Source organism: Larus michahellis, chromosome 5, assembly GCF_964199755.1.
Source record: "Larus michahellis chromosome 5, bLarMic1.1, whole genome shotgun sequence".
Taxonomy (NCBI): Eukaryota; Metazoa; Chordata; class Aves; order Charadriiformes; family Laridae; genus Larus; species Larus michahellis.
Genome location: NC_133900.1, coordinates 14,261,620 through 14,274,246, shown reverse-complemented (window position 1 = coordinate 14,274,246; position 12,627 = coordinate 14,261,620). Strand labels below are relative to the sequence as shown.

General features: G+C 39.5%; 1 protein-coding gene across 2 annotated transcripts in view; it reads right to left on the bottom strand.

Moving 5' to 3' along the window:
- Nucleotides 1-877: 877 nt before the first annotated feature.
- The window catches only part of SLC10A7 (solute carrier family 10 member 7), a 151,209-nt gene continuing 139,459 nt past the window's right edge, over nucleotides 878-12,627 (bottom strand). For both annotated transcript variants that reach the window (XM_074588848.1, XM_074588850.1), the window contains 2 exons: nucleotides 6,918-7,063; nucleotides 878-3,596 (listed from right to left, as the gene is read on the bottom strand). In XM_074588848.1, coding sequence (XP_074444949.1) covers nucleotides 3,552-3,596; nucleotides 6,918-7,063 — 191 coding nt within the window. In that variant the 3' untranslated portion in view covers nucleotides 878-3,551. The remainder of the gene's footprint in view (nucleotides 3,597-6,917; nucleotides 7,064-12,627) is intronic.

Genomic DNA, 12,627 nt, shown 5'->3' with positions numbered 1-12,627 from the left:
ACAATATTTCATCTCGCCTTCTAACCTCCTGCTGTCTAGGTATTTCCACAGAAAACCGTACACAAATAAAACTAACAGCTCCTCTTTCCCTGACTGCCAGAATAACGTAGAGGACGACTTCTGTACAACCACACTGCTGGATTACTCGCCTTTTGCTCTGTGAACAAGCACAACTGCGCAGCTTCTGCTGAGACTGCCTTTTCTGTCGTGTAACCTATTCGCACTAACTAGAGGATATAGAAGAAAAAACACAACCACAATTTTGATTCTAACTACATAAAAAAATGATTTATCTTGGACCTATTACTGGGGTCATCAAAAGCTTCTCAATTTAGTGAGCAAAAAGGGAAATAAAATGTTTGAGTAACTCAACACAAAGCGCTAACATTCCCTGTGACGTCTGAAGTGCTCTTTTATTGTTTGGGCGTTTTTTTTCCTCTGCTATCATTAGATGGGATTATAGATATGCAGAAGGTAAGAAGTGTTGATGGTCAAGAAAATCCTTGTGTTTTAACACGGACAAGGTTCTCGTCTGCCATCAGTTTTGCCCGATTATGTTCAATACCAGATACCTCTCAGTTAAATTTAAAGCCAGGAAGTTGAAAAGGTTCAGAACTGTTCAAACCCTCTACTGAAAACCTGGTGGAGTTCAATGAATTAATTTTCAGTTGATGATAATTTGCAGTATTCCGAGGACTTTCTAACCCAAGTTTAGTTCATAAAATATTTCTGTACAGTTCACGGATTTTATTTTTTTTTTTAAAGAACAAGCAGCTTAAAAGCTTACCCACGAAAGAACAAAACATAGGTAACAGAGGTAAAAAGTTGACCTAGAGGAAAAGTAATTTTACCTTATTTACCTATTAACAAGATTAAATTCAAAACCATTCTGTTTATTAAAGACATATAGGCAAAATAACAAGTCATAAAACAAACATCTTAACAGTCTTTAAACATAACAGAATTGATATGCATAATTAAATTTCATTAAGTATGGATTTAATATATGTATTTCAGTTTTGCTTTGTATTCCCTTTAGACCAACACCTCCAACACTCATACACAATATTTAGGCTGCCCCAAGCAATCAACAAGGACTTTGTAAAGGCTCTAACAAAACTCTGTCTTAAAGCAGTTCGAAATATTCTTAAATGAAGAAAAAATTTAACAAAGGAAAAAGGATGCATCCAGTGGAATCCAAGCAAGTTGTTGGATGTACTGAAAGTCGGAGGTTCAGTACGTAGAGGTAGCTCCGTAAAGGTACTTGCAGTGTTCTGACTATTTAGCATTGACACAACCACAGTAAATTACTGTATGCTTGAACTCTTTCTATACATTTAAAAAAAGCGAGCACTCTTTCTGGGCCAGTTGCTTTGCCATTCAAAACCAACAGAAAACGTCAGCAATTTCAGTGGGATTGGGATTAAGTTCTTATATATTCTGAAAGTTCAGGTTTATGGAAACAGAACAAAAATAAACTGTCCTGAGTCTGGACTCTCTGCTGCAAGCAGGGTCTTTAAGCCCAGACAAAGGAATTTCTTCCCACATGGAGCCAGTTACCGGTTAGCATGCTCAAGGAAGGGGAACCTTGAATTTGGCCCAAGAACGCGCATGCTATTCTCTGCCATTAACTTGCAGGCTGGCCTGTTGGTGGATCTTGACTATGCTGCATGGAGATGTGCTGATCAAAACTGTGAGCTCTCTGCCCGCTGCCCTTTGCATCACTGGCTAGTGAGGAGAGAGCGTGGCCCTGGGGGACACGGGCGGTGGCCAGTGCCCCTCAGCCCTCCTGCCTGCTCAGTGCGCAGAGCTTCATCCCCCCTCCAGGGAATGAAAGAATTCAGCATGTTGCTGCCTCACGTACCTTTGTTACATGGTCATTTTATTGGTGGTGACAATTCTGAACAAGGAGATGCTGCCAGGTCCTGGTAGTTTCTCACACAGGTGGCAACAGAGCAGTCTTGGACTGACTGTCCATCAGGTAAAGCACCGATGATTGGTACCAGATTACTTTCCTGTTCTTCACAGGAATAATGGACTAGAAATAACAGACTAGGTAAACCAAACGTGATTTTTTTCACTAAGGCAAAAGGATATGAATTTCACATGCCTGTTGTCATACAAAAGATCTTTAGTTTGTGCAAATGGCTATAGCCTTATCAGAGCTGCGATAATTTACACCTGCTAAAGATCTGCTCCTAGGTGTTTGCACTCAGTCACACCATTAACTGCAATGTTAATTATGACACATGTGAAACTTCTGCATTTATATCGATCCCAGTTTGACCTATTTCCTTCCTTCCTTTTAATGCTCAATTGCCAGCATGGTTTTTGCAGATGGGTACACCTTGAAGTCTGGACTACAGTATGCTTCTGAAATCTTAATCTCCCAGACAAGATGCAGTGCTGGCTATATGTTTAAATATATGCCTGTGTTCCTTTCTCTTCATTGCTCCTCTTAGAAATAGTATATTGTATTCTTTTTTAGTATAAGTTTATTAAAAAGAGTAACATTATATTTTTTAAAAAGTTGTGACCGATTGTCAAATTAGCTAAGATAGCATTTCTGTTACTATAAGGATCCTTTTAATTGCCAAAAAAACTAAAAAATTGTCAACTTACTTGTCCCCACAAGCTATTACTCATTACCAATGCAGCAATATAGAAAATGTAGCTTGGCTTCCTACAATAAAGGCTCTGTTTCAATATTAGCATCCTAAATTCTGTCACTGCAGATCTCTGTGCATTGCACTGGAGGAAGGGAAAGAAAAAAGAAATAACAAAAATTTGTGTTCTTCAGGGGTAAATTATAAAAGATCTCCTAGCTGCAAACACAAATACTTCACTCATAACCCAAGCACCAGACCATTTCTTTGAAGAAGCTTATGAGGCATTTAAGATATACAATGGCACAATATCATACAATGGAATTGAAAGAATTTTCTTGAGAAACCATTAACTTTGAAGGAATGTCTAGACAACTGTGTCAACAAATGCAAATAATTCATGCTTCTCAGCTTCTATCCAATGGATGGCCCCATGCTGAGTATACACAAACTCAGAAGAAAAAGGCATGTCACAGTCATATGACTAGGGAGTGTAACAGAGTCACACAGAAATTCAAGTCAATCTTGGAAAATAAACCTTCAGAAAGCTCTTCCCCAGGATACGCCAGCAGTGGGATAGGCTTCTGGTCCTTTTGGCTAGTTTAAGACAGAGACTTACAGCTGGTGCACCCTGGCTTCAAAGCAGGGGCAATGGAAGAAACAGCTGTTAGTCATGACCATTCACTCAGTTAGAAAAATAAAAACTAAAGGACTCCAAAATACTGTACAACCTCTTGCAGTAACCAACAAAGTGGCTTCTGGAAACAATGCAGTTGCCAAAAATGCATCTGTAAGGCACTTAACCGGTATCTTTTTTATATATATATATTTAAAAAAATAAAATATGCACCGAAGCAACATTCACAAATACCCAGTTGTCTCAATTGTCCGTGTGTACAGTATAGTACATATATACATTCACTGTGACACAGGCCATCTCCGTAATTATACCTTCACGGGTGCTTTGGGCTGCCTGGTTAACTTCTGTGCCTGTGAACAGTAAACAAAACAGTCACTTTTTTACATTCTTAAAAGACAACCGACAGCGCAAGACAAGATTTTTATTTATAAGAGGCAACAAAATGCTGCGTGTACTTCTGGGAGGCTGAGTGAGGAGTCAGCACGCAGCTGACAGGCTATTCTGGGGTTTGTGGTGATGTTTTTATCTCTGGTAGCCTCCTCATATACGGATAGCCTTAGCAGAGCAACCACAAGCAATATGGCTACAGTGCCAGTCAAGGAAGCAGAGGTGGGTCTTGGATGTCTTTTAAGAAAGCAACTACTTGGACCCCACTCAGACCACTTGTGGCACAGGTACTAGAGCTTCTGACCCACTTAGGGGAAGACTGCGAAGAAAATTTCTGCCAACACCTTTGTGTTCCCTGGCCTCCTTCCATCTGGCTCCAAGCCTGCTCAGAGTATAGTCACTGCTGCAGTGGTGGATGTCTGGCACCTCTGATGTTTATACCTTTCTGAGAAAAGGTAAGAATAAGCCAAAGTCCATACGTCCAGAGGTGAACTTATGCCAGGGGACACCTGATGTCTTTGTAGCTATAGTCTACTCTTACTGAGGAGGAGGGAAACCACATGCCTTTATGTGATGGCAAGGTCCAGCTCTGTGTTCCCTGCAGGGCTGGCCAGCTATGGTAGCTGAACTATTTATTCAGCGTGTATCAGAAGTTCAGTTCAAATGATAGGTGACTGTGCTTCCAGTTTGTCAGGAAGCAGCCTCTCTAACTTAGGAGGCAAACGTGAAAGGCTTATAAGGTGTTAGGTTTTCGATTGCTCCTCTATACCGATGTGGTCACTGTGAAGGATGCCTGTTGTTGGTGTGCTTGCAACAAAAACACCCCAGTGCTTTTTCGTGCGGGATGAATTAGCCTAAGTGGGGGGTGGAATTCGTGAAATTTGCACATTCCTGAAATTTGGAACCTCTGTTTTCACTAGCCTTTTGGAGGAAGTGCCCTGACAGACTGGCATTTGCCTGTTGACTGACAGACTTATAATTTCTGGAGGGTTGGTTAAACAAGCGATTTTCAGTCTCAAAGATGTCTGATGGGTCTTCCTATTGTAGATATTAACCTTTAATATTGTACATTTAAAGCTTGTAAGCACTGGTTGAAAAATGCTCCAGCACAAATGTAAACCCTCAAAAAAAATCCAAACCTTTAAAAATAAATAGGCTATATTCCCCTCAGAAACACCAGCTTTCAGCAACACCAGCATTTAACTATTGTTAAATCTAGCCGTCTGAGATTAGTCTTTTGGATATTATTCAGCAAGAGACTTTGGAGAGAGACATCATTCCACGTTTTGTTTGGGGAAACAATTTTTTAACTTTGTAGTTTGGCAGATTCTGCTGCCATATTTACAAACTAGAAATACTTTAGTGTAGATGAACCTCTAAATATTTAAATTCAATTTCATACAACCAGATCACATGTACTATCATAATTAAGTAAGAATGTCACTGCAGTTGAGTACTGTGACTGGATAACCGTCTCCCCCTGCAAGAGAGATGCCAAAATGAAGCCAAGGTGTTTATAGAAAATAAACATCAAGGGTGATGATGACATGTTTATTTTCAAAGCGGGAGACCATTATCCAGTCACAACATTCACTTCTATTATACTTATTATAACTGTACCAGACCCAACCTCATTGATTTTTTTTCAAAGAGTAATTAAAATAACATTTGTGAATAATACAGAAGACCAACTGAAGAAACTGCTGCAACAGAACAACAATCCCCCAGAGTGGTTCTACGGTAGCATTACAGTCTGATTAACACAGGAGGTTTATTTGATGCTTAATGAATAAGAAACTAGTGCTGGTGAACTGTAAATCTCTCCAGTACTGGATGACTTTTCTGATGCCCTGTTTAAAGGCTGTGTTAACTTGCAGCAACTGACAGCAGCCCCTAAAGGCCATTTCCACCCCTGAGGATGAGGGAGGTCTGGATGAGTTCCAGCCCCACTCCTGGTCTTGGCAGCAGCCAGCAGTTAGATGCTGAAGAGGAGCCAGCATTGCAGGGATAGTTCTGTCACCGGTAGTGTCAACTTTAGGCTATCTTTCTGCAGGAATAGCATGGAATTTTCTTTACATGACCCGTAATGTCTCCTGGTAATTTTTGATTTAAAAAAAATCATGACTTTCAGACTGATGGAGAAATGACAGATGAATCTCAAATTTCCATGTTCAGATGCTAAGATAACTGTATCTTAACACGGTCTGATTTCTGACCCAGTTCGTGAAAATTAAGAGTTTTCCTGCTTTTTACAATTCAGGTAACCAAAGATGGAGCCACATAAAAATCACTGATTTAGGGAACTTAGCATTTAAGTTAGCAAAGTTAGGGGAGTGACGCTAGTAAAATGGCAGTCTGTCGGGTTTTACTGAAAATTTGGAACATGGAAGTTATTAAAAAAAAAAAAAAAAAAGTAATTCTGCACTGACAAATGGAGAATGGAGGTTACTGGTGGCACTGGTCTTCCCGCAGTAGGTCTCAACCTTCACCTAAAATGGTTGCCAAAGACTGATTCAGTTGCCACAGCTCCTTGATCGTTATTATCTCAGAACATTAGAGACAGCATTAAAATCAGCTGCATGGACCAGCTTTCTGCGAGGTGGTTACTACTGTTCTGAGAACCTGACTAAAACCATTGCAATTATTTCATATACATCACAGAACGGCTGTTAGATGTCAATAGCTTCAATCTATACTGAAATAAGCATAATTTGAATCAGAGATGTCGATGCAAAAACCTCTCGGTCATAGTCCTAAAAGTTATCCCATGCCATAATTTTGCATGAAATGTGATGCCCCAGTCTTCTGCAGACTTCTTGCTATTGTAAAGGGTGACCCAAGCAGAAAAAAAAATAAAAATTAAAAGTTTTCATCCTGCTTCAATTCAATTCGGAAAGTGCTCTCATTTTACCTGATTTCCCAAACTCCCATGCCCGTGGACAGATCTTTGCACTTCTCCATAAGGGAGATCCAAAGCTCTGATTATTATCTAAAGATGGAGCCATTCTTATTGGGCATAATCTGAATTCATAATTTGAACTAACTGTAGAGGTCTGACTTCAAGATTTGAACCTTTTCATAGCCAAGAGGGATAAATGAACTTTATGGATGCATTTTTAACTTGATACTACTGTGACTATCACTGTCATAAAGGAAGTAAGGGTACAGAAAAATCCCTACCATGGTATCTCCACGAAGGAACATGAGGAGTTTAAGACATGCATTTAGGTATTTTTTTCCTCATTGCACACTTTCCATTGTAAAGCAAAACCAGTAATTCTTACCTTTTGCCTAGAAACCATCCAAGATTTTATTGTTGGTACCAACAAACTGCCAAGAAGAATCTGAGCAGGATGATAGATGAGTAAGGGGACGGAAATTAAGGACAGATGCTCGTAACCCGCAAATACTATCTTCAGCATTGGGATCCCTGCAGGCAGAAAAACAGGAGACAGACTCTCACCTCAGACTTCAAGCTCCAGATAAAAGAAACGCATTTTATGTTGCACTGACATTTCACCAAAAACAAACCCCAAAACAAACAAAATGAAGACTCAGAAGTTATATATTAAAAAGGCAACCCAAACAAACCAGAAGAACATGAACAAAAAAAAAATACACGGCAGAGAAAGGAAGGAGTAGGGGAATGCCATAAAAGATCTTTTCTAATTATGCTAATAGCTGTCAAACACCTGCTGAAGACTCAATATAAAATACATTCTGCTATAGCATTGACTGTTTGGTTGATGAGCATCGTTCTGTACTGCTTATTTACTTCTTCTTCTCACTGTGCTCTGTTTTGTGTTTTCATGATTGTCCTCCATCCAACCTGCCTGGCTCCCGCTTGTGACCTTTCTTCAGTCCGTTCACCATGGGAGGAGGGTTGCGTTTTCCTGGCATACTCCCTGTCAGCTGGTGATACCCAAATGACAGCCCTTCCTGATTCATGCAGTCAAGGCAGAGTCAAGTACTCTGCAGGCGAGTGGTCATGTGTTAGAGAGCAAAACTCTCTGCTCTACCTGTATGTTTCACAAGAGATACAGAACGAGAGAGAAAAGGTTTGGTGAACCGAGCGAGCAATATGAAGTGATCATGCCTATGAAGAGTTAGGGAGCAGCTGGAGTACAGAAGTTGGTAGATGCTAGAATAAGGAAGTGTTAAGAGCTAGAGATGGGCCATATTTTATGAGAGCTTGAATTTGCACTGAACACTGCTAATTCTATTAGACATCTCCATGCATAATCATCCCACCTGATGATGTGACACGGAAAATCAAATTTGATTTAGTTTCGCAGTAATGAAACCGATTATGTTTACTTTGAACATGTTATTGTTCAAAATTATCTGTTTAAATCTTGGAACTTTGCTACCATGCTCCACAAAGCATAGGCGTGGGCAAAACTTGCAACCACCTCTGTCTTGCTTGACCAGACAATTGCATAGTCGCCAACAAGAGCAGCTGTGATTTCCTCAGGAGCCCCCTGACAACACACCTTATTTTATCCCTCATCTTAAATGTCATTCTAGGAATCTTCCGCCAGCATCAACCTTGCAGTAAAGCGGTCTACAGCTTTCACAGAGCTCATCTGTGTGCCTCCTTTCTTAGCAATCACAAAAAGCTGAGCTTTGTGCCACATGCCCTCCATTCCCCCATTAGTAGATGTTTCAGATCAGCCAAAGTTGCCATGTTTACATAAACTTTTCTCTATGTCTTGAATAAATTTCTGTTCTCAACACCCTTTCAGGTTTCCCTTAATGAAAGTTGCCTCCTCCCTACGCGAAGAAACAGCTCATTTGTTGAATATTATTGCTCCCCCAGTGCCCTGCTATTGCTGTCACTTCTACGCTTGCTGAAATCACAATGTTTCCACAGCACTATTTCTTGTAATTATTTTAATTAGCTTCATCACATTACACCACTAACAATCTTGTCCCCATACTAGTAGCCTTTACTTACGTGGATATTTCCAGAGAAGGAATAAATCAAATAAATAAAGGCTTGCGTGCTTAATTTCAATATTATAATTACCTTCCAAACAACACCATGGACTGATCACACAATAGGGCTGCTTATTATTAACATTAATTTCTGGAGCTTACAAATAGATAGTATTTGGATAGAAATTAAATGGGCACTTGCATTATATTAAGGAGTGTAATTTACTTTAAAATGTCCATCATACTGTTTTTGTAAACAGATAAAGGTTTTATTACCTGTTTCCAAATCTCAACTTGATCCTTGTGGGTCCTTTTCTGTTCTCTAACCACAGAAAAAAACCCCCTAGAGTCCCAAGTTATGAACATGCTATATTTATGTTCGTAAGACAGCACCTGGTGTTTTGGTAGTGCAATTTCATCCATAGATCCAAAAACACTTTAGTAAGCTGAACAGGACTCCTACAGAGAATCAGAGAACGCTAAAATGACTAGCCTAAGATCACACAGAAAACTAACGACAGAGATGTGAACGGAATGGATCCAAAGCGACTGAGACATGCTTTAGATTACTGTATATTTTCTGAAAGAAAAGATGAGAAATTCCAGCCTAAAAGGTAAATTCTCTAGAGGAAAGCTATTTCCGTAAACTAGAAAAAGAAAATTAAAGTCGTCAAATATAAATACAAAATACTGTAATTAGTGTGACAATATAATTAGATCACTGGGTGGAAAGAGGTTCTTAATTCACAGCTTGTTTAAATACATGTCACAACAACAGGTTCCTGTAAGCTACTAATGTGCAATTAAAGTTCCTCTTATTTACCAGGAAAAACTAACTGGTGAAAAGAAGGAATAATAATCATTTTTGCAGGTAAACATTAGTTCAATGGAAAGAAAAAGCCCTGTTGCCTATTAATGCACTTGTGATTTTTATAATTCCAACTTTGCTAGTATGCAACTCTCTCAGAAAATATTTAATGACAAAGATCCACAGACTACAGTCAGAAATGCTTGTGTCAGTAATACTACCACAAAGCTAAACAAAACAGCATGGGTTTTATTTATTTTTAAAAATGTTGTCTAAACTTTTTCATAGCAATACATAGTAACTGCAAGCATCAGTACGACTGCTAATGTTTTCCAAATACATAAAACTCATGCAAATTCCTAATTAGGAAAAACATGTTTTAATAGTTACTTTTCTCTCTCTCTTAAAAAGAAATATAACCATATTTTTTTAATGTATAAATAAAACACTTGGGGAAAAAAAAAAACAAAAAACCCAACAAACACAATGAAAACCAAATCCCAATCAAAGGAAGAAAAGTGACGTTATAATGCCTGCGTTGATGCTGTATGCTGAATCTTAGCCCGTAATGCATTTGCAAGATGAGATTATGAACTAGCACTAAGAGAAGCTATAACAGAACCACTGACTGAAACAGTAGTGACATGAACAGGTGCAGCTATAACGAAACTAATAAAGTGAGTGAGAGGAGTTTAAATCTTTCAGATAGATAGCAAGGAACGAAGGTGCTAAGCAAAATGGATGTGTTTATCTTTATTTTGGGCTGTCTGCTCCTCTTTTCTTCATCTTTTATAGCATATTGCTTCCAGTGCTAATGAGGTATGATAGATACACTAAGTCTAAGATCCATAAAATTTTGCACAGGATCAAATCACATACACTAAAACCCAGACCACTACCTTAGTCTTAAGTTTCCTCAAAGTACACAGTCCCTCCCTCCACCCTCCAATATTACTAGGGCATTTATTTGCCGTCAGGAGCATTAAGGCTCCATTCACACGTATAAAGAATAATGCCTGTAAGGATTTTTAATTTTGTTTTCACAGAGCCATTAATCATGCTTATCTACATTTCATGGTATTTGGACTGACTTCTACGGGTCTTCATCTTGATTGACCATGGAGGAGGAACACTGGCATTATCAGTTTATAGACAGTCTTTTAGTTAAGTTTTAAGACTGTCATCACGGTCTGAAGGCTCATGCCACAAACACCCATTCATGTTGCTGCGGTTTATGAAGCTACAGGCTTCCAGCAGCTTGGTTCAACTCCTCTGCCAACATATCTGCCTCCCTGAGAACTGAATGACAAAGTGCTCCTCTGTGGTTTGGTGCCAACTTGGGCAGCTTTGCTCAAAGTAGGGCTGTAACAAACTGCTGAGTTGCCAAAATCTTTTAAACAGCCTTATTGCATGTATGTGTGTCCAACTCCTGGGTCAGAGCTGACCAGACACTGTGACAACTGCAAGTCAGGGTTGTATCCCATCCTTCTGCAAAGAGAGGAGAAATGTGGTACCCAGCTGGGTGCGAAAACAGCACCTCACCTGACCAGGACTACAGAGAGCTGCAGCAGAAGGGAGGAAGCACTGAGATCATCCCACAAATACTCCTTACAAACAAGATCATTGGTATTCCCAGCTTTTTATCCTGAATCTCCCTCTTCTCCTTTCCTTGGTTGTGTTTCTCCTACCAGTAGTCCCCTGTGTTCCCATCTTCCTCCTTGCTCTTTGGCTCTGGTATTCAGAGGCTCTTTTTCTGTTTGTATTTTCTCCCTTCCTCCTTTTACCTCCTCTTCTCCACTCCCATGCTTCCAGCCTGCTTGGTTTTGCTTCCCAAGACCTTTGATTCTGCTCACTTGCAGCAGTGTAAATTTTGGGTACTTCCACTAAAATCACGAAGCTCCACTAAGTACAGCAGGCACTAAAAATCACAGTCCCACCGCAACTGAGAGGCGTGAGTTAGGCCTGTGACAAGGAGTACATTTCATTTTTCTCTCTGTTTGCATCCTCACTCGGCCCATTTCACTTAAGAACTTTGCAAACCCGAGGAAGAGCGAGCAAGAGAAAAGCTGTTTAATCCGTGATCTTCAACAACAGCAAGGAAGAGTGAGAGGACTACTCTTATGGTCTGCTATAGGACAGCCCTCTTTGCCCTCCATTGCTCCAGGGTATTCTGGTTTGGCTCCAAGGCTGTGGTTTACCAGCCCTGGTCACTAGTAGCCTGCACAACTGAAAGCTATTTGTCCTTCCTCCAGCTTTGCACCCAGTATAACCTCCCACATCCTCCCCTTTCCCCTTTGCTACCTTCACGTTTCTTAGTCACCTTCTTAAAAGGCCCATGAAAATATCAGGCTGCACTTCGCTACATTTAGTTAACTGTAAAATAATAATAATAAAAAATCCTAAAAGATTTGAAGGTATTTTTAAGATAATTTAAATATAGGACTCTTTTCATCTAGCTATCACTGCAGTAATATAAATGAAGCAAATTAATTTTAATGCTCCAAGGTACTGATTCTGTGTCACTGTCACTGACAGGATCCAACTAGACTTTATGAGATGGCATTTGACTTTATGGAAGTGAGCACTATGCACGCATTTACAATTTTACAGGGACTTTAAGCTGTCATGCTGAAAAATGTTTATAAAACATTAATCAAAAAATGCCTCTTTAATACAATGCATTGTCTGAAAGATGTTAGAAGGCACATATTGTAAATGGATTCTTTTTCTGACTAAAGTAATTTCTACCAAAAGCCTTTCCCCACTGCTATACAAGTACACAGTGTGGAGAGATAAAGAGCACTTTCTCAGCACATTACTACCTGATCCAAACACTTGGGAAATCACTAATGTACAGCATGCCATATTTCCATGTCACACATGACACATTTGTCTAAAATTACCCAACAGAGTTTGACATTGCAGCATATTCCATAGCAGGGCTTTCAACTGACATCTGCCAAGTAAGAACTTCAAGTAGGAGCTTTCTTCTTCTAACAAGCAAGTAAGAGTTTTCTTTTATCCTATACCCATGATGGAAGCGATAAAACAATAAGTACTGGAAACCAGGGTTTTTTTTTCCTATTTTAATATGTTTATTTTATGTTCGCTGAATGTGTAAGCTCCCCTCAAAGCACTGTTTCATCATTTGCTGTTTTCTATCACATTGCAATGGGTTCAGAGAACTTAATAGAACATTTTTATTACGACTGAAACATAGGCCATTATCTCTCACACCCAAAGCAGAA